The sequence below is a fragment of the Sardina pilchardus genome, chromosome 3, assembly GCF_963854185.1.
Source record: "Sardina pilchardus chromosome 3, fSarPil1.1, whole genome shotgun sequence".
Classification (NCBI taxonomy): domain Eukaryota; kingdom Metazoa; phylum Chordata; class Actinopteri; order Clupeiformes; family Clupeidae; genus Sardina; species Sardina pilchardus.
In genome coordinates this window covers 27,133,033-27,152,663 of record NC_084996.1, presented here as the reverse complement: position 1 = coordinate 27,152,663, position 19,631 = coordinate 27,133,033, and the positions used below count along the sequence as shown (strand labels likewise).

Here is a 19,631-nt window from a genome sequence, read left to right as displayed (position 1 = left end):
ATATCACGTTCATAGACCATACATAGATGGAGCAGGTGGTGTAAATGTCTGTATTTCTGTAGGGAGACAAACACAATGACGCACTTTAATGTAAAATGCGTTTTAATTATGACCACAAAAAAAAAACAACTTTTCGAGCCCTGGCTGGGGGTCTGTCTCTTTGGAAATACAGGAAGAGGCGAGAGGTTGAGCAAGTGAGAAGATATAAGCAGAGAAAAAGAAGCTGCCTTTGGCTGAGATTGCATCCAATTACAAACATTTGAAGACCCTAACCTACACTACTTCATATCATATGCCAGAAGGAAATTGGTTTCAAGCTTTTGGGTCAAATACTTCATTGCAAAAATATTAACAGCAACACAATGCATTTACTACACAATAAATACAGTCTTTGTCAAAAGTTGCTCAAATTTGTATGTATTATTTTTTTTATATATATATATATATATATATATATCACATTTGCTACTCTTTGCTCGTTATGAGAGGTGACTTGATGAGATTTGGTCTGGGATTCATACACAATCCTCACCTCCTATCACTCAATATTCCAAATAATCCTAAAGCCCCAGGAGGCATTGGTCTCTAAATGTATAACGCATGATCTACAAAACAATAATGGATTTACTGATGCATTTAAGCTAAAATAAGGCGAAGTACAACAAAACATGCAATACAATTCAGAACTATGGATAAAACTCTAGTGAAAAAGACTAATTCACAAGAACAGGCACAATTATGCAGCTTCCCCCCCCCCCCACCGTCAACAATTTACTCCGTTTCAAGTATAGTCTAGTGCCCTGCCCAAAAACAACCTGACCTTATTTAGTTTTTCCTTCTTTGGCTTTTCACCCATCTAATGGTCAAAGATGCTGCGGAGACTGCAGCCAGATGGCCATGTTTTGGAGTGGAGCTGTGTCCAGGTGAAATATGACTGGACCATGAACCTATAGCTAATGAATAAACTGCATAGTGGTTTTTGTAAGTGCTTGTTCTTGAACAGGTTGAAGCATGGAGCATCTTTGGTTTCAAGTTTGCAAATTCATTCCCGGGTGTAAAGCTCCTGAAATCACAGCATTGCATATTTTTCATGGATTTGGTTCAACAATGATTTTTTTTTTTGGAGGTTTTGTATTTTATTGACAAAAAAAGGGTTAAAATTCTACATATCATACCATTTTCCTAATGAAAAAAAGATTCCAGTATACTACACTTAATAATAAGACGATTTCTTTTGATTTTCTTTTATATTTTCGGCATTTGGTATTTAAAACTACACATAAAAATAAGAATATTTACAGAAAAAATTGCTCAAGGCAATGTAGCTTCTTGGCAATGGTGAGGTGATGAGTTCTGTCTATTTGCGCTTTCTCAAAACTAGATACATCAGACCACTGATCAAAGTCATGGGGAAGGCGATCCAGGCTAAGACAAAGGTGTAGCCGTAGTTGCCATTCTCCAGACTCTTTCCCTGGAAGGACGTGCGCTGGGCCGTGTAGATGGAGGCGCCAATCATCACGCACAGCGCTGGGAGGGGAGAGAGAAGAGAACAGAACAGAAGCGAAAAGAGAGGGAATTTTGTCATTTTAGATTGACTTTTAGCAGGAAAAATAGCTGGGTCTAGAATGGATCTGACGTTCACAAAAAGAGTTATTGGGCGCCTCTCAGCATCTCTCCTCAATCCTCGATGCTCGGTCCTCCAGGCTCGTTCCCACTGATCTACTATAACTAACTCTGGATAGACTATCCCATTGTTGCCGCCCCATCATTCTTGATGTTGATCAGTGAGGACGAAGAGCGAGGAAGAAAGGGAGGATGTGGAAAAGACGCATGAGAGGCACCCATTGTGTGCCCATTCCACCTTTTGGCAGGTACAGTTTCTTTTACAGAAACTTGCAGTAAAAGAATGTAGGCTAATGTCCGCAACACTGCTTTTAGATCTCATATTTATTCATTTTGTCTTTTCTTTTAATGATCCTGCTGTAAGATATTCTGCTGAAAGACATTCTTTTTGCCTGAAGAAGACCCAGCAGGGTCAAAATGTTACCTATCTAAAAAAAAACACAACAATTATGTGAGCTAAAAGCGGTGTTGCGGACATTGCATTATTTTTGTAGAGTGGATCTGGCCATAGTCTCTGAGCCACTATCTGAGAAATAGTTGGAATGTGTGCAAAATGTACACTGTATTGCCAAAAGTATTGGGTCGCCTACCTTGAACCCCATATGAACTTCAGTCACATTCTATTAATCCATAGGGTTTGATATGACGTCAGTCCACCCTTTGCAACAGCTTCAACTCTTCTGGGAAGGCTTTCGACAAAGTTTAGGTGTGTGTTTATGTCTAATTCACCTCAAAGGTGTTCTGTTCGGTTGAGGTCAGGATTCTGTGCAGGCCAGTCAAGTTCATCCACACCAAACTCTGTCATCTTTGTCTTTCTGGACCTTGCTTTGTGCACTGGTGTACAGTCATGTTGGAACAGGAAGGGGCCATCCCCAAGCTGGGCTTGTCCTCTTAGTTCCAGTGAAAGGAACTCTAAATGCTTCAGCATTAACCAAGAGATTTTGGACAATTCCATGCTCACAACTTTGTGGGAAGAGTTTAGGGATGGCCACTTCCTGTTCCAACATGACTGTGCACCAGTGCACCAAGCAAGGTCCATACAGAGATGGGTGACAGAGTTTGGTGTGGATGAACTTGGCTGGCCTGCACAGAGTCCTGACCTCAACCAATAGAAGGCCTCAATCTAATAGAATTAGAGTGCAGACTGAGAGCCAGTCGCCTCGTCCAATATCAGTGTATAACCTCACAAATGCGCCTCTGGAAGAATGGTCAGAAACGTCCATATAACACTCCTAAACCTTGTGGAAAGCCTTCCTAGAATAGTTGAAGCTGTTATAGCCGCAAAGGGTGGACCATCGTCATATTAAACCCTATGGATTAAGAATAGACTGTGACAGAAGTTCATATGGGGGTCAAGGCAGGTGACCCAATACTTTTGGCAATATAGTGTATGTAGGTAAAAATCAGATTCAAATCATTAGAACATTACGACTGTCTTTGACGATTGTGCTATGTGTTAAGTGGGCTTCTGTTTGATTATGTGTTGGTGTATAGATTATGTTATGTCATATGTGTTAACTTGTATTGTCGCAAATTACCCCTTAAAAACAAGATCATTTATCTCAATGGAAATGATCTCCTATAGAGATTGTTACAACCAATTCTAATGCAACGGCAGCCAGCAATAACTTCGGTGACTCTGTGTTCTACTTTAAACCGCTGTCGTAAACACATGTTTCTCGACCGTCGAGAGTGAAGACTCACAAGACAGCAGCTGGATGATGGCGGTGAAGACGAAGCGTTCGCCCTGCTTCAGACGGAAGAGCTGCAGGATGAACACGAAGAAGCCCACACAGCACAAGATGGTGGACAGGATCATCGTCGCCTGCACAGCCTGGAGGTAGCCTGTTGAGGAGGAGGGGGGGGGGGGGGGGGGAGAAGTACAGTGTGTCTCATTTTGATGTCTCCAGATTAATTATACAGTATACTCATGCCTGAACTCTCACGGAATCCTGGGAGATTCTACGCACGTGGCCAATGGAAGGCAACAAAACAAAGGCTCCTACATTATTGACAGCATCCTTCCCCTTCCCCCCCACCTCACTTGGAAACTGTGTCCAGCTTTACATAAATCAGTGTGTATTATGCATGACTACAGATTGGCACCGACTCATTCCCGCATGCATAAGTCATAGGCGAGCGCTGCTGCTCGTGTTGGATACCTGCTTCGGTGGATGCGCTGTTGGGTATGGGTCCGCAAAACGTTTTATTGCAGATGTACCAGAGGTCAGCATATAAGGCGTTCTCGTTTCCAACAACCCACCAGGCCTGGGAGGGAGGAGAGAAAAGGTCAAAGTTCAAGCAGGATGAGATTAGGACATAATAAGATGGACAAGACAGATACGAGGAGTCCCAGTAAAAGAGGAAGAGGGAAAGTGGCGATATAAACTTAATTATACTTGATGCTTTTATACTTTATTATACTTATTATGGGATATACCATTAAGGTAAGGCTGCCTGTTTCATACTCACATTGTTTATTGTTGCTATGAATAGGAGGATGGCAGAGACTATGTGGAATAGGATGATGAAGGCCAGTATTACCAACATGGTGGTGGTGAGAACTCAGGACTAGCAGCGAGGAATCTGGAGACAAAAGAACAAAAAAAATGATCCAAACATCCTTCCATGAGACTATTTATATCTGCAGAAGACGTGGACTGCAGCTGTAAAACAAAACAAAAGACACCGAGTGACTTGTCCTGGAAAAATGAAATTCCTCAGGGTAAACTAAACACTTTTATGAAAATATAACCCCCAGACTCTTCCCCTCTTCCCCAAAATAAGAGCTGACTGTAAACGTAGCGGTTGCCATGTAATATGTTTACTTATTGATGTATACAACAAATGTTATAAATGTAATAAGCCTGGAAGTTACTGCACGGCCATAGTCTGAGCATAGAGACTGTGGATAGGGTTTTATGAGTCAGTTAAGATACTGGAATAGTTATGTTGATGCACACTGTAAAACACCCAAACACATATGCATCAGCTCAACTAGAGGAGCCCGATGCCAGGAGGAATGAACTCTCTCTCTCTCTCTCTCTCTCTCTTTCTATCTTCCTCTCTCTCTTTCTTTCTCTCTCTCTCTCTCTCTGACAGCATCCAAGGATTTCCCTCGTGTCCTGATGCGTGCAGCTCTGAGCCGTGTGTCCTCATGTGTCCCAGGGGAAGCGGAGGGGAGTGAGGGATCCATCCAGAGTGCAGCCCAACGCGCCGCACGTTTGCCTGCTCTATCGATGAGGTAACGGCGCGGCAGCGGCAGCCCTGAGCTAGCGTCTGCTCCTCTGTACACCATGCAGCGGATATGACCACGGGAGCGAGAGCCCGATGGACTCAGAGCCCCGATGGGCCACACTGTTCAGGACTGAGGAGTTGGGGAGACTGTAGCTTCTGAACACCTCCCCCCCCCCACTACACACACATACGCACACACACACACACACATATACACACAGACACACACACACACACACACACACACACACACACACACACACACACACACACACACACACACAACTCCACATCATCCTAACCTCCAAATCTTGAGTCATTCTGGAAGCTCCAAGATTTTTTCCTACTCTTGTGTGTGTGTGTGTGTGTGTGTGTGTGTGTGTGTGTGTGTGTGTGTAGAGAGAGAGAGGGAGAGAGAGAGAGAGAGAGAAAAAATAAAAACTGAGTGAGAGAGTGGGACGGGGTTAAATATGTGCTCGTTCACATTTGCATGATAGCACTTCATTTCCTGCTCTCTGAATCACTCCACCACATCCTGCGACACTGGCCAAATAAAGACCATAATATTGTGTCGTGCCAAATCATCTCACGATGACAAAACATGTCGATTTGGGGCTCCGAAGTGGCAGCGAAATGGGACTTGAGATGGGGAAGAGCGAGCGAGCGAGCGAGAGGGCATCTGAGTCACTCAATGACTCAGTTCATTACACGCGAGGAGAGAAACGGCTCGCAATGACAGGTCATGGTGGCGCACTCGTCAAACCACTTGACTGGTTATCTCCGGCTGTAACGAGATCATTCCGAAATGCGGCGCCTAATCATATGAGAGACATTTGCCGCGGCTCGCTCCTCTTCCTCCACTTCACTCTCGTCTAATGTGCCTGAGTTTAAACTGGGCCGGAGCCATCTGCTGCGAGGATCAGCGCCATTCATGAACTGCGGAGCCCATGATTAAGCAGATCAACGTTTTTTCAACGTCTCGCCCAACAACAACACAGACGAGAAGCGGCCTCCTCTTCGTGCATCCTCCGCTGACCCCTCTGTGAATTCTCCTCGGCGTGCGAGCCAAGACCCACTCCCTAACTACTGTGACAAATCATACCGATTGAGGGTGTTAAAGAGAAGCTTGGCAGCTACAAATGGATTCATTCAAAGCAAGATCGCCTGTTGATAGGTTCTGTTCACAGTAAAAAATGACTCACTCAACACACTCCTTTAACAAAGCATCATGGAGACTTAAGAGCTAGACAAAAACATTGTCATGATGCTAGTGAATGTGCTTAACCCTCATCTTGTCCTTGGGGTCAATTTGACCCCAAGCCATGTTTAACATCATAAAATATATGGTTCACTTTTTTTGTTTTGCTTCAAGTTTCATGACTTTTCCTCATTTGAAGGGTACAACAGAGTAAACATGAAATTTGCACAAAAATATGTTTCCAATGTCCTGTAAAAAAAATAGTTACGTTGGTGTTCTTGGGGTCAATTTGACCCCATTTTTATGAAACATGAGGTAAATGAATATTTGACACAATATGAATATTATTATTGTAATAGTATGATAACATGTACTTATTATCATTATCACATAAACAAGTACATATTACATATAAGTTTTTATGGCAGGTCTGAAAAAGGCCAAAAACTCAGCCTTTGGGCTGTTGACACTGGATTGGCCATATTGCCAGCCAGGGTTCCAGGGTTCATAAAGGGGTGTAGAGGGGTGGGATTGTTTTTTAGGGCTGTTGATGGTGGTTATTACACTCTTGTTAAGTACCTACCACAAAAAAAACTGGGTAAATGATTTCAATTTCAATCATTTTTTGAGAGTTTTGTTAGCTGGGGTCAAATTGACCCCAAGGATAACGAACGTCGGTAAGATTTGAGGACAACATGAGGGTTAAGGTAATGAGTGTCATCCGTGCGGCTCAGTAAGACTTCCCTGATGTAGACAAGGACCTCATCAAACACCTTCTGTGAATGCTGCAAAAAAAAAGGTCTACCAGTAATTCCTCTAGAATAAACTATTTGACTAACACGTGTCACTACTGACAGCCTGACATTAAATCATGGCTTCCTGTTTACCAGCCTGCTGACATCGAAAAGGTGATTCCCGCACGAGACGGATGAACACATTTTCTGTGAAATGGGCACGCCCCGTGTTCCCCATTTTGGCACACGCGTGGCGAGCCTGCCAGCCCGGCCCGGCCCGGCCCATCCCAGCCCAGTCAGCCAGCCAGCCAAGCCAAGCAGGCCTTAAGCTCCCGCCAACATGGAGTCACAATAAAAGCAAACCACATCAGCTGACAGGAAGCAGGCTCCCGCACTGGCCTCCGAGGCTTGCAGGAGGGAAGGGAAGTGCCCGAAGGGGAGCGAGAGAGAGAGAAAGACCGAACCGTGGGTGGCGGGTGGACATCACACACACACACACACACACACACACACACACACACACACACACAGCCAACCGCACTTATCTGGCAACTCGGCGACGCTCTGTATACCATATCTATAGACCAAACCAAAGGTATGTGTAGAGGAAGGACGCAGGCAACTATTTTTCATTAAAAACAAACAACCCCCCATCCAGCTTTTCTCTGCAGTGGGCATGGGTAACGGGGGGAAGGGGTGTTGAGGGCAATCAAAGCTGTTCCACCATCCAAGAGAGCCTTGGCTTCCCAGCTGCTGCTGCTTCTGCTGCTGCTGTTGTGCTTTTTCCTGAAGTGTGAAGTGGTGCGGTGGAGCTGGGTGGGTGGCTGGTTGGCTGGTTGGTTGGTTGGACGGAGGGGCGGCGGCGTGGTCCCTGCTCCACACATGGTTCTCATTTTCTCCACAGATGCCTGGCCCTGAGACGGGGGGGCGGGGGCGGAGGGGGGGGCGGAGGCTGGGCTGGGTGGAGCGAGGGACGGGCAGGAGGAGGAGAGAGGGAGGGACAGACAGACGGCTGGAAATGGAGGGAAAGGAATCTCGACGAGAGGTGGGGAGGAAAACGAACCGAGAAAAGACAAAAGGGAGAGAGGAAGAGAGCGAGAGAGAGAGAGAGAGAGAGAGAGAGAGAAAGAGAGGGAGCAAATGAAAACATCCAGAAACCAAACTTTGCTCCTCTTAACCAATCACTTCGGAGTGTTCTGGAATGACACGATGCTAGCGCAGAGGGGCTAAAGAATCGAAAGTGGATGACTTCACTAGACACAACAGTCTACGTCTGCGTCAGATACAATCTATGAGCACTCCAGACAAGTTAAATACTTCCCTTTTTTTAATAGACTGTCAAGCAGTCCTGCAAGCTTTCACTTATCTCAACCATCTCCAGTCAGTGCGCTCGGCTGTATTTTGAGGGCCACACAACAGAAACACTGTTCTCCATAGATCTTGGTGATACAGAGGTCCCATTGGAGCTTGACTGTGCAGTGGTGGTGGGGTCATGTTACTTTAAGTCAGCTAAGACATAGGCAATTAAAAGAAAGAGGCCCAGGGAAACGCGAGAGGCCTGCTGCACGTTCACTTTCACACATTTTCACACCCCTGACTTGACTTCAACTCAGTCCCGGATGTGTCCTATCTCCTGCTCTTGGTCCTGTGCACACGCCCTAAGGACTCTGGTTCCCAGGAACAAGCGGTCATTGTGGAGGTTTCTTTTTTTTTTTTTTTTTTTCCCGCGGCTGTTGATAAAGAGCGTGAAAAATCGGCTTTATGGACAATTCCACACAACTCTCGCAACACGTAGCAGCTGTGAGCCAGTGCTCACCCAAGCATTCTTCAGATAAGCCCCCTGTTCTTGAAGCGTGTATTACATGGGATATCTCATGTCATCTCTGTGCCACCACCACTGGGGAAAAAACCTCCTTCACCACGACCGGATTCTGAGAAGCACACATGAATTGGTCTCATTCACACACACACACACACACACACACACACACACACACACACACACACACACACACACACACACACACACACACACACACCGCACACAGCATTGCCCTGATGTAATCATGGCAAATAACCACAATTGATTGCAAAAATGGCGGCAATTAATCGCCAACGTAAACGGCCCCTGTCACCCAGCGCCGTAATTGACTCGCAATTACATTTTATGATGAATGAAATTTGTAGGGCCCGTCCATACATCAGAGTCAATCACCCACCCACTGTGGACCCTTAAGCTCCCGCACATCTGCAATGCAGCTGCTTTTGCTCATAAGAAGGTGGAGGAAGGGGGGGGGGGGGGACAGGAAGGGGTCATTCCAGCTTTTAGTTGAGCCCGGTAATGGGGTACGGGGCTATGGATCCTGTAAAAGTTAATGTGCGATGGAACATGAAGACCAGCGAGCGTTTGTCTTGGAAAAGGGGGCAGGATTACGCCGTGCTGTAAAGGGCTCCCTATCTGCAGGGCTGCGGTTTGGTAATGACAGTCGAGTTTCCCTCTCGAAGGTTTGTGGACCTATAAAATATCATTAGCAAATGAATTGGAGTCAGCTTTTTAGGGAGAGCTGCTGCTACTGCTGTTACTGTTACTGCCCTCTCTTTCTCTCTCTCTCTCTCTCTCTCTCTCACTCTCTCTCTCTCTCCATCTCTCGTACTCTCTCACTCTCTCTCTCTCTGCCAAACAACCTCATCTTGGTTCCCGCGAAGCTCGATGGAAAACGCTGACTTGAGTTTCACTTTTTTAATGTCTTTTTTTTTTGTTTTTTTTTCATAAAACAAAGCCACAGTCGCCAACATGCTTCCAAATCAGCCACTGTTGAAAACAGACACTGCAGTCATGGAACAAATGATGGAAAAGCCAAAGGGAAAACTCCACGCTGCAAACGCCACCCTGCAAAGCTCCGTCTGTGGCTTTTAGAGAAAGAGAGAGAGAGAGAGAGAGATTTACACGTGTATGTATGTGTTATGGGCAGTCAGTGTCTGCCTCTCTCATTCACTCACTCACTCTAGCTCAGAGTTCTCCCTCGTAGGTCATGTGCCTGGTGCAACCCTGTTTCCAGCTGCTTGATTGACAGCTTTCGACTCAAGACACGTGACTCCCAGGGTACAGCCTTTCAAAAGGCTCTTGCTTTATCTGTCTGTGTGTGTGTGTGTGTGAGTGTGTGTGTGTGTGTGTGTGTGTGTGTGTGTGTGTGTGTGTGTGTGTGTGTGTGTGTGTGTGGAAGATAAGTGGCACTTTAATATCAGACCACCACTATAACACGACTATCATGTTGTATCATTTAGTCATTTACCTCAAACCATGTGGCAGATATTTACGTCTCACAACTCGTATTTCACTGAAGCTATACATTCCGCCAGTACTCAATGCTAGCACATACATGCTGCTCCCACTGTGTGGTGACCTGCCCGAGACCCAAGAGGTAAACCACAGTTAAACCTTAACAGTGTGATTTCTTACCCCGCGAGCAGCAGAGGTATGGAAAAGAGAGCGATGAGAGAGAGAGAGAGAGAGAGAGAGAGAGAGAGAGAGAGAGAGAGAGAGAGAGAGAGAGAGAGGGGGGATCCAATTCAGCCTGAACAGTGGCCATCACACATCCATCACTCCGCACAGGAAACGTGTCTTTGACTCGGGGCCAGCGGCTGGACGGCTGACGATGCGCTCTCGTTTGCCTCTGGTATTTCCTCGTGCAGTTTGAGCTTTTACGGTCGGAGCGGCAGTTCTGCTGCTGCTGCTGCTGCTGCTGCTCACTCACAGGTCTCAGGTCTGTGCTGCTGCAAACACCACCGAGCTGTAGGTTCTGGAATGCAGCAGCCCCTGACCTGAAGCTGTTCTGGAGTCCATAGCTACCATACGGGTCAGAAGTTCACAAGCCTTGCCTGTCTGTCACAGCAGTTGCCCCCCAGCTGATTGATCAGCTCATTTTTATCACGGTTGCCATTGTTGTCTTTGAGGTCTGTTTTAGTTATGATCACTTAAAGCTGTTTGTGTTTAGATAAAAATTGGTGACCCCAAATTAACCCCTCTTGCCCAACTATTTGGAGCAAATTTACACACACTTTTAACCTCTGACTGTCTACTTCCAAGGCCTTTGTAGCTCCTCCAACAACCTGTAGCAAGCCTTTTGCATGAGCCTTATCTCTGCACATTCATGCTACACTATAGCTTTGAATGAAGTGGAACAGCCAAGACAAATACCCAGGTACTACTCCACACAAGCAATTTACAGCCAGCCTCAATTATATAACTTCACCTATGTTTGTGTAAGCAGAAGTTAGAGAAGGGTTCAATGGCCGACAGAGAGATGACAGCCCCTTGCTGCTTCTGCGAGTGGGAGCATCCCGGCAGGATTCTCCATCTTCCTCGTCTGTCACGGACAGGATGGGAGGATGGAGGTTGCAGATAAGCTTTTCTGGCACTGCTGCTGCACATCACTGGAGCCAGTCCGACTACAAGCAAGACCCATCTGCTCTGCAGGGAGGGAGGGAGGGAGGAACGCGCTGGCGGGCCCCCAAACCCGCAGACAATGATTTAATTACGATCAATATTCCCCGACACAGAGCAATCTTTTAAAAAGCCGCAGATATCTCGTAATGCATTTACTTTCATTTCTGCGTCTCATTGTAAACAGATGTGCCACACAAGGAGGGAGGACAACAGTAGCGACGGAGCTCCAACGCTTTCTTCTTCTTCCTTTTTTTTGTTTTGTTTTTTCCCCCCTTTTTTCCGTTTCAAGGTGTTTGTAGGCCGGCGAGCTGGCGGCTACTTTTCAATTTGCTGTGTCAAATTGATGAAAATGTCCCTGCGGCACTCATCTTGGAAGCACTCTGTCAACTCTAATATTCTTCCTCCTCTCGTTCCCTCTCTCCTTCGTTCAGTCTCTCCAGTTTTGGGGATGAGAGAGAGAGAGAAACAAACAAAGCAAAATAACAATCTCAAAACTGTTTAGTCTGAATCGAGGTGATAGCCATTTTTTCTTTTTCGACTCCTTTGACAGCCCGCTCTTTGTTTTCCAGGCCGGACTGAGACAAAGGGCCATTTCAGCGAGCGCGAGTGGGGCTGCTCAAGAGACGCCATGCCTGAGCTCAACACTGAGATATTTATACGGGCTTGTTTTTACTGCATAGGCGCAACTCCAACCACGCTTTAACACATTATTACTGCGGATGAATGGGCTGGAGGAGGAGGGTGGCGGCGGGATGGAGGGTGCAGTGGGGACAAAAGCCTTGAAAACGTTCAGTCCAAAAGGGAAAAAATCAAGACCTTCGTTTTGTGCTGCTTGGGATGTGCCCTCTCCCCCGCCTCCTCCTCCACACCCCCCCCCCCCCCCCTCAACTCCCTCATCCTTGTTGGCCTGTGTGTGAAACACAACCCATCCCCTACGCCATCATTTGTGTGTGCACGTACAACAATGGCGGTGGCAGTGACTTTATTTTTAGAGAACACACAAAGGCCTCAGTTCTTCCCTGGCATCAGTCCAGTGGGAGGGGAGGGTTTTTTTGTCGTCAAGAGCCTGTGTGCTGTTCTGGGTACAGTCCAACGGAACGATATAAGCCCCACCCTGTGCCTGGCCTTGCGCTACGCTGCACTCCAGCCACTGTAGCCCAGACAGGCCAGCCGAGCTGACAGACAGGTGGCGGAAGGCTAAGTGGGACGTAGAGGAAGCACCCTCAGTGAAGAAGAATGCCGTGTCAAACAGGCATCCCGAACTCCAGTCTGGAGGCAGCGACTTGGCTGACAAAAAGGCTCGGACTAAAAGAGAGAGAGAGACAGAGAGAGAGAGAGAGAGAGAGAGAGAGAGAGGTCTCAGACACACTGAGACATTCGGACGGAATGATGTGATGAGCAGAAGATAAACGTTCCTTAAGTAGAGTTATGCCTCATTAGTCTTCTGGATCCGTAGTGTTGGCACAGACAGACAGACGGACAGACGGACAGCAGCTATCTGAGGTACTCCTCCATCTCGCTCATTCATGACCAGGCAGAGGGGGAGGATGACGGAGCTGTTGGGGTCGTGACCCCTGTGAAGCTGAGGGAATTCCTACAGAGTGTCTATTTCACAAGCACTTCCAGACATGTGTTCACACACACAAATACACACACATAAACCTGCTGTTACACACACACACACACACACACACACACAAACACACACACACACACACACACACACACACACACACAAACACACACACACACACACACACACACACACACACACACACACATTTATGTGTTTATATTTAGTTTTTGTGTGTGGATTTGGAAGTGAACTATCCAAGTATTTTTTTTATAAAGCGTGCTCATTTTGCTGCATTCCTTGTTGCCAAAGATGCCGAAAAGTTTTGCAAAGTACAGCACTCATACACACCCACCCCTCCGCATAAACAGAGAAAGAAACACACACACACACACACACACACACACACACACTTCCACTCTCAGTCGTCTCGCTAGCTGCCTGCTGAGTTTAAAGCCTATCACCTAAAGCCTGGCAGCCCTGCACTGCTTTCATCTCCAAGGTATCTGCCACCAGAGGGTTGGACGTTCGGAAGTGTGAGCCCGCTGAAGGTTTGTACTACTCACTAACCCCCCCTCACCACACATGCACACACACACTCACACATACATCTCCAAACAACCCTCCACCCCCCGAAGTGCGCTCGCCCTACAGAACAGCAGAGTCCACAGCCGAGCTGGGTCCGTCCGGCTAGTTCAGCGGACCGGCACCAGGTCAGGGCCAGTGCGGGGCCAGACGCTAGCCGGGTCTGGCTCCGCTGCCCGTTGGCATCTGGGCAGGTGCTACCTGTCTGCCTTGGTTTTCACACAGCATTCCGCGCTTGACGGGGCACAGGCATGAGTAATGGCTCCCACATGGAGGCCCCAAACAGACGTGACGGAGCCCAAAGAAAAAAAAGAAAGAAAGAAAGAAGAAGAAGAAAGAAAAAAAACTAAACACACACACACACACACACAAGAAAAGAAACCGTGAATGCCCCAGGGAGGCGGGTCTGTTTCACGTCGCCAACGCCAATCTCCCCTCTTTCTCACACTCGCTGGGTCCTGGCCAAGTATCTTTCATCTCTGACTAGAGCCTTTACGCAGAGAGAGAGAGAGAGAGAGAGAGAGAGAAAGAGGATGTTTTTTCCAGCTCATGGTCCATCCCTATCACACATCAGGGAGAGCGAGAGCAAAAGAGAAGAAAGCGAGGTGTGTTTGTGTTTGCTAAAGCTCTCGCTTGCTGAATCGGCGCAATGCAAGACTAAACATTTTTTTTCGGCTTTATTTCGCTCGAGAGTGCGAGCGGAGATGGGCCGTCGGGGGCCGGGGGGGGGTTGGGGGAGGCCGCTCCTTGATCTACGGCCTCCTCGGTGGCTGCTTGGCGTTGGCTCCGATCGCTTTATGCAAGGAGCAGATGCCGCAAGAGTGCATTGCATAGTAGCGCCAGCAAAACTGACCAGGTTTATGGAGAGCCTGATAGCAAAGCCATGTGTGTCTCTGTGCTCCTCCTAAAAGAGTGCGGGTGTTTGTGTCAGCCCTCAACCAGACACCACTATACCCCTCCCCACCCACCCACCCACCCCACCCACCTCCCTTTGCATTGTAGTCTTACGGTGCAGTGCACCAGTGAGTGACTGTCTCCTTTCACTCTGTGTGTCTTTCCTCACGTCTGAAAGAGCTAGACAAATACCTCCTCCCCATACACACAGGCACACATCAACACAAACGTCTCTGCGGCGCGGTAGGATTGTTTGAAGATGCTGAACCTTGCCCTTCCCCCCCCAGTGTATACAGTACATAACATGTGTACGTCTGTGTGGTTATTTGAAGCCATGTGCGTGTCTGTTCTTGCTTCTCTACCCTTTTGTATTTTACTGCCCCCTTTTAACATGTTTGTGTATGTGTTTTAGTGCGTGTGTGTGTGTGTGTGTGTGTCAGTCTGTCTGACTGCTGGCAGACAGCGTTGAGGCTGCCTTGACCCGGCGGGCTGGGATCGTGCACGTGAGCAGCAGTTCCACCTCCATGCCGCTCTGAATCCAACAAACGTTTGCAAGACATCTGCAATTTATCGCCTCACTCCTGGGAACCACACAGACTGCCCAAAACACACTGTGCCAGATTAAAGAGCTCCAGACAGCCTCTAACTTTCAGCTTCTCTCTCTCTCTCTGTCTGTCTGTCTATCTCTCTTTCTCTCTCTGTCTAACTCATTCCATCTCTATCCTATTCTGTCTATCTGTTTATTTAAGGCCACTGGACACTGTTTATATACTATATTCGTATACCCTCTATAAGTCACACGCACACACACACACACACACACACACATAGCCACCATGTAAAGACATGACGAACATCAACTGACAGAAGGTCAGGGTTCAGGCAAGAGAGAAACAGAGAGAATACAGAGTGAGAGTGCAGCACATGAGGAAACCAAAGATTCTCTGTCATCACCTGTTCCACTGACTGTGTGACTGTGACTCAGATATAAAAAAATAATAATTTCCCCTTTCTTCTCCACCTCCTCACACACACATCCATCCACACACACACACACACCCTTGTGACCTCTACTCCATGTTCATTAACAACAGATGGATTGTATTCACATTCTTTCTCTGACTGGCAAAAACAAACTCGAACTGGTTGACACAAACGTTTAGAGGACACCAAAGAGAATCCAGACTTTGCTTGAACTTCCCCTCCAGTGTGATAGCATTCGTGCTCACCACTGAGCTTCAGATAGTGAGCACCACTCTCGATGAAGCTCATGGTGTGGACAGGGGCATGTTGAGGGGGGCCTCAGTGCATGCTGGTGTGGCTCTAAGGTATCTATCTCACAGCAACATATCATCACCCTATTGTCTGGTGGGGGAAAGACAGTCGCCGGCATGCTGTCCTGAGATCTGTTGTGAAAGCACAAAACAAGACAAACAGAAACTCAAAAAAGAAAAGCTTGCATGCCTGCATTTTCCTCGGGCCCGGTATTTGCACTAACGGAGTCCCCCATCCCAACACCCCCACCACACACACACACACATACACACACACCATACACACACACACACACACACACACACACACACACACACACATACACACACACACAGAGTAAAGACAACAGCGGTGATCAGGCCCTGAGTACATTGGCTGCTCTGCTTTGCCGTCAGCTTTTAGAATCACAAAAGGGCCGCAAGCTCAGCCTGGCTCGCAAATAGAGGGAGAGGCTCTTTCCTGATCCCGAACGTTGACAAGCCCCTCTATTCTGCCCTGCCTGGCCAGGCGCAAAACTCGCCACCTAATCTCAAAAAGTCCTGCAAGCAGCACTTTTATGCACGAGTGTGTGTGCCTTTCGCTATGCCACTGGGAGGTATGATTTCATTCTCTTTTTTTTTTGCAAACAGAAAGGGTGTGTAAGTTGTGGGGATGCATGAGCGGCACGAGTTTCACATAAACCAGAGAACACGAAGACAGAAGAACACTTAGCAAAGTGGCGTGACGGTGGAAGTTGAAGAAAAAGAGAGAAAAAAAATCCCACACATCATCACACGTGTTTTAGAAAATGGAAAATTAACACATGGAAAATCAGAGTCTGCCTGTTAGCTCATGTGAGCCATTGGTCATTTAACTGGCTACATGTCACTTTTACGTTTGCCATCCGCCCGATTTCACAGGGAATTGCAGCTATTTTCCAATGCTGGCTAAAAGGTCTCTCTCTCTCTCTCTCTCTCTCTCTCTCTCACTCTCTCTCATATCTCCAGGGATGCTCTCAGCAGCAGAGTCAGGCCTGGTGTTAAGGCCTATCTGTGAGTGGCTCTTGGGTAATGTCTGGGATAAAATGCCACAGAGGCGAGAGGAGCAGGAGGAGACGTGCGATGCAACATAAATAGTGACACCTATGGAAGCACACACGTAGCATAAGGGCCCTCGAGAGATTTGCCTCCAGCAGCAGCCGCTAAGACAGGGCCTGGAAAGCTGCCAGCTGAAGATACAATGAGCTGCTGCCACACGGCCCGGGGATAAGCATCAGGCCGGCACGCCGGACCGTCGGATTGCGAGGCCATAAATCACACTAAAGAGGGACGTCCAGGGGAAAGAATAAGTGCTCCTTTCTTCCCCTGCTTTCTTTTGCTCCTGACACTTTTTCTGTTTGTTTGTTTGTTTGTTTGTTTCTCAATGCTTGTTGTTAGCGTTCATTTTTCTGCCTTTAAGTGTGAGAGAAACATGCACGTCGTCTGAGGCAGAGCTCTGCATGCTGCGCGGTTTGGTGTGGATCGTGGCGGCCGTGCTGGCTTTTGTTTGTGCACTAATCCCAGAGGAGCCAGGCCTCCGGAAATCCACGACGCTGCGAGGGCGAGACCACTCATGAAAACACAACACGACTCCCCAACCCCCAACACTCACTGCACACATGTGCCAGGGAGAGAGAGGGATGGAGAGAGAGAGAGATGGAAAGAGGTGACCACCTCACAAACACGTGAACAATGATGATACAAGAGAGTCTATCAGCAGAGATTGTATAGCCTATAATAATTTTTTGAAATAGTTTTGTTTGTTTACACAAATGAAATTGAATGTGCTCTGAAACCACACATGGTAAAAAGAGTCTACAGGTCTATGAAAAAAAGAAGACATATACTCATGAAGTCAATTAACAAAGGGCAAATGGGTAAACAAAGCAAAGCTGTTACTGAATGTTGGCTTTGCCTCATTGAGTTTGATCACACCACTTACTATGACGACCTTGTAAATTGACACCAGGGGGCGTCATACCAGACACCAGGGGAAGAAAAAGTTCATGTGGTAGGCAAAAGTTTGAACTCCCGCTATTTCTCCACTAAAGTAGTCTAGACAGTCGATTTATGTTGTTTATTGTAGCTCAGCCAGATACGTTATTCGAGCTTATTGCTCTTTCTTTAACAAACACACTCGAATGACAACACAGTATTCTGATGAGGCCTAAATAAACGCTTTAAATTCCTCAGTCTAATAATAGTTTCACCAGACACTGCAAACTATAAACACAGCACCAGACAAATTCCTATTGCTTCGGTGGTTCAATTAGCGCCATCAGCGCGCGCGTCCCACACGCTCACGCAGTTGACAACGCCCCTTTCACCGCACGCTCTGAAAACTCCAGGCAACCTCAAACTTTTAATACCACACAGGAAACTATGCCGGGCTTCCAGTTAAGCTTTTCATATAGTGATATTTATCCCTAAAGTAGCCTACCCCAAAAAAGTAAACGGTTAGCAGAACACACAGTCTAGCCTTAATGGCAGCCTATTCCAGACCCAAAATAAATTAAGTATGTTGAGTAAACAGATGATTAATACTTACAGATCAGAAGAATGAAAGAATTCAAAGTGTGGCCTTCTTTTTGGTCAGAATGGTGAGACGTGGAGCCTGAATGATGTGTAGTGAGTAGCCTAGAAACGTGACCAGGGGCAGGGAGCACTGTAGTAATAGTGAAATGAGCAAAAGTGTGGGACTCCTCCTCTCCCAAATTGTTCCTGCCCAGTGCTGGGTGTGGTCTGGAATTTAATACTTGTTGTGCTGCAGATGGAGAAGTGGGAGGGGATTGGCATCAGACCAGTTGGTGTGTGAATGCTATTCAGAGTGACAAAGTGATGGAAGAACGTGTGTGAGACCTTGGGGGAAGTATGCTTGTCTTTGCTCAACTTTTTTTTCTATCTTTCTTTTATTAAAACCATGCCAGACTTAAATTGATGAAGTGTCGAGCTGCGTACATTTACATGATAAGGTTCGATGTTACTGTATGTTGCGAGCTACACCTTCAAAAAGTTTTGTTATGTTGGTTGTGCGTGTGGTGTGTGGATGAGAATCACTGTTTGAGTTTGTGAGCGGGCTTAGGTGCACTCCTGCAAATGCACGGCTGTTCGGAGGAGGAGAAACTCGAGTGCAGAGCTTATCCTGTTTCTCTGTCCTCCTGAGCAGGAGGCAAGGAACAGGAAGGGACTAGAAGGAGATTTACTCACAAAGGAAGCAGTTAAATCCTGCTGCTTCGCCCCCCGAAATTCAACCACTGAGAACCCTTTTCCCATTTCTGCCCACTCTCTCTCTCTCTCTCTCTCTCTCTCTCTCTCTCTCTCTCTCTCTCCCTCTCTCCATCCACCAAACCCCTTTCCTGTCCATACTTTTGAATGACTTGAAGCATGCAACTGTCATGCTTTTACAAAGTGCAGAATAACAGTATTACAGCAATATATACAGTTGTCTATTCTTGAAAACTTTCTCCTCGAACTTCCCGTCGAACTTCGCCATGGCCTTTTTTATCCACAGTTCACATCTGTCATGAAGTCGCTCCAGCACTGTGCCTCTGTAGATATCGTATCATCTGCAGCTTAAAGGCTGGGTCTTTTCATTTCCCTTCCAGTGCTCCCTTTTGCATCCATAGGTTCCTGTCATCCCCACCTCCCGCCCTAGGTTTCCTGATTCCACAGGCTTTGCTCTCTCTCTGTCTCTCTCTCTGTCTCTCTCTCTCTCTCTCTCTCTCTCTCTCTCTCTCTCTCTCTCTCTCTCTCTGTCTGTCTCATCTCATCTGATTTTTTTTTGTTGTTGTTGCTCACGGTAAAGACCGGCATCATCCTATTTCCTGTCAGCACTAGTGCCATCTCATTGTTCCCTGTGCCTCTTGGAAGCATTTGGTACATTCTCTGCTGTGTTTAGAGGGAGCAGTGGATAAAAGCGAATGCATTGAAAAAGCATGGAGGAGAAATGCAGAGGTGCTTGTCTTTGATAAAGGCTGTGCATCGAAACGAAACGTTGGTCATTAATACATGTATTGAGAGATCAGCCTGTGCGGCTACCCTGTTTTTA

The 19,631-nt window shown here is 47.0% G+C and overlaps 1 protein-coding gene across 2 annotated transcripts; it reads right to left on the bottom strand.

The window, feature by feature from the left end:
• Positions 1-84: 84 nt before the first annotated feature.
• On the bottom strand, positions 85-18,280 carry emp2 (epithelial membrane protein 2). 2 transcript variants are annotated; one of them, XR_009938668.1, is made up of 6 exons: positions 18,132-18,280; positions 4,096-4,209; positions 3,786-3,891; positions 3,328-3,468; positions 1,300-1,527; positions 85-1,063 (listed from the first exon to the last, which is right to left on the bottom strand). XR_009938668.1 is itself a non-coding variant. In XM_062532625.1 (5 exons), exons 2-5 carry the CDS (start codon positions 4,171-4,173, stop codon positions 1,358-1,360), a joined length of 495 nt encoding a protein of 164 aa, XP_062388609.1. In that variant the 5' UTR covers positions 4,174-4,209; positions 18,132-18,280; the 3' UTR covers positions 438-1,357. The 2 variants fall into 2 exon arrangements, 1 of the variants encoding a protein (XP_062388609.1); XM_062532625.1 differs by having other exon boundaries at positions 438-1,527.
• Positions 18,281-19,631: the final 1,351 nt, after the last annotated feature.

What these genes read in the sequence shown, in the direction of transcription:
- emp2 (XM_062532625.1), bottom strand. Translation starts at nt 4,173, where the DNA reads ATGTTGGTAATACTGGCCTTCATCATCCTATTCCACATAGTCTCTGCC. An exon ending in TCATAGCAACAATAAACAAT is followed by an intron (nt 3,892 to 4,095) that starts GTGAGTATGAAA and finishes CCTCCCTCCCAG; the next exon opens with GCCTGGTGGGTTGTTGGAAA. An exon ending in CAGCGCATCCACCGAAGCAG is followed by an intron (nt 3,469 to 3,785) that starts GTATCCAACACG and finishes CCTCCTCAACAG; the next exon opens with GCTACCTCCAGGCTGTGCAG.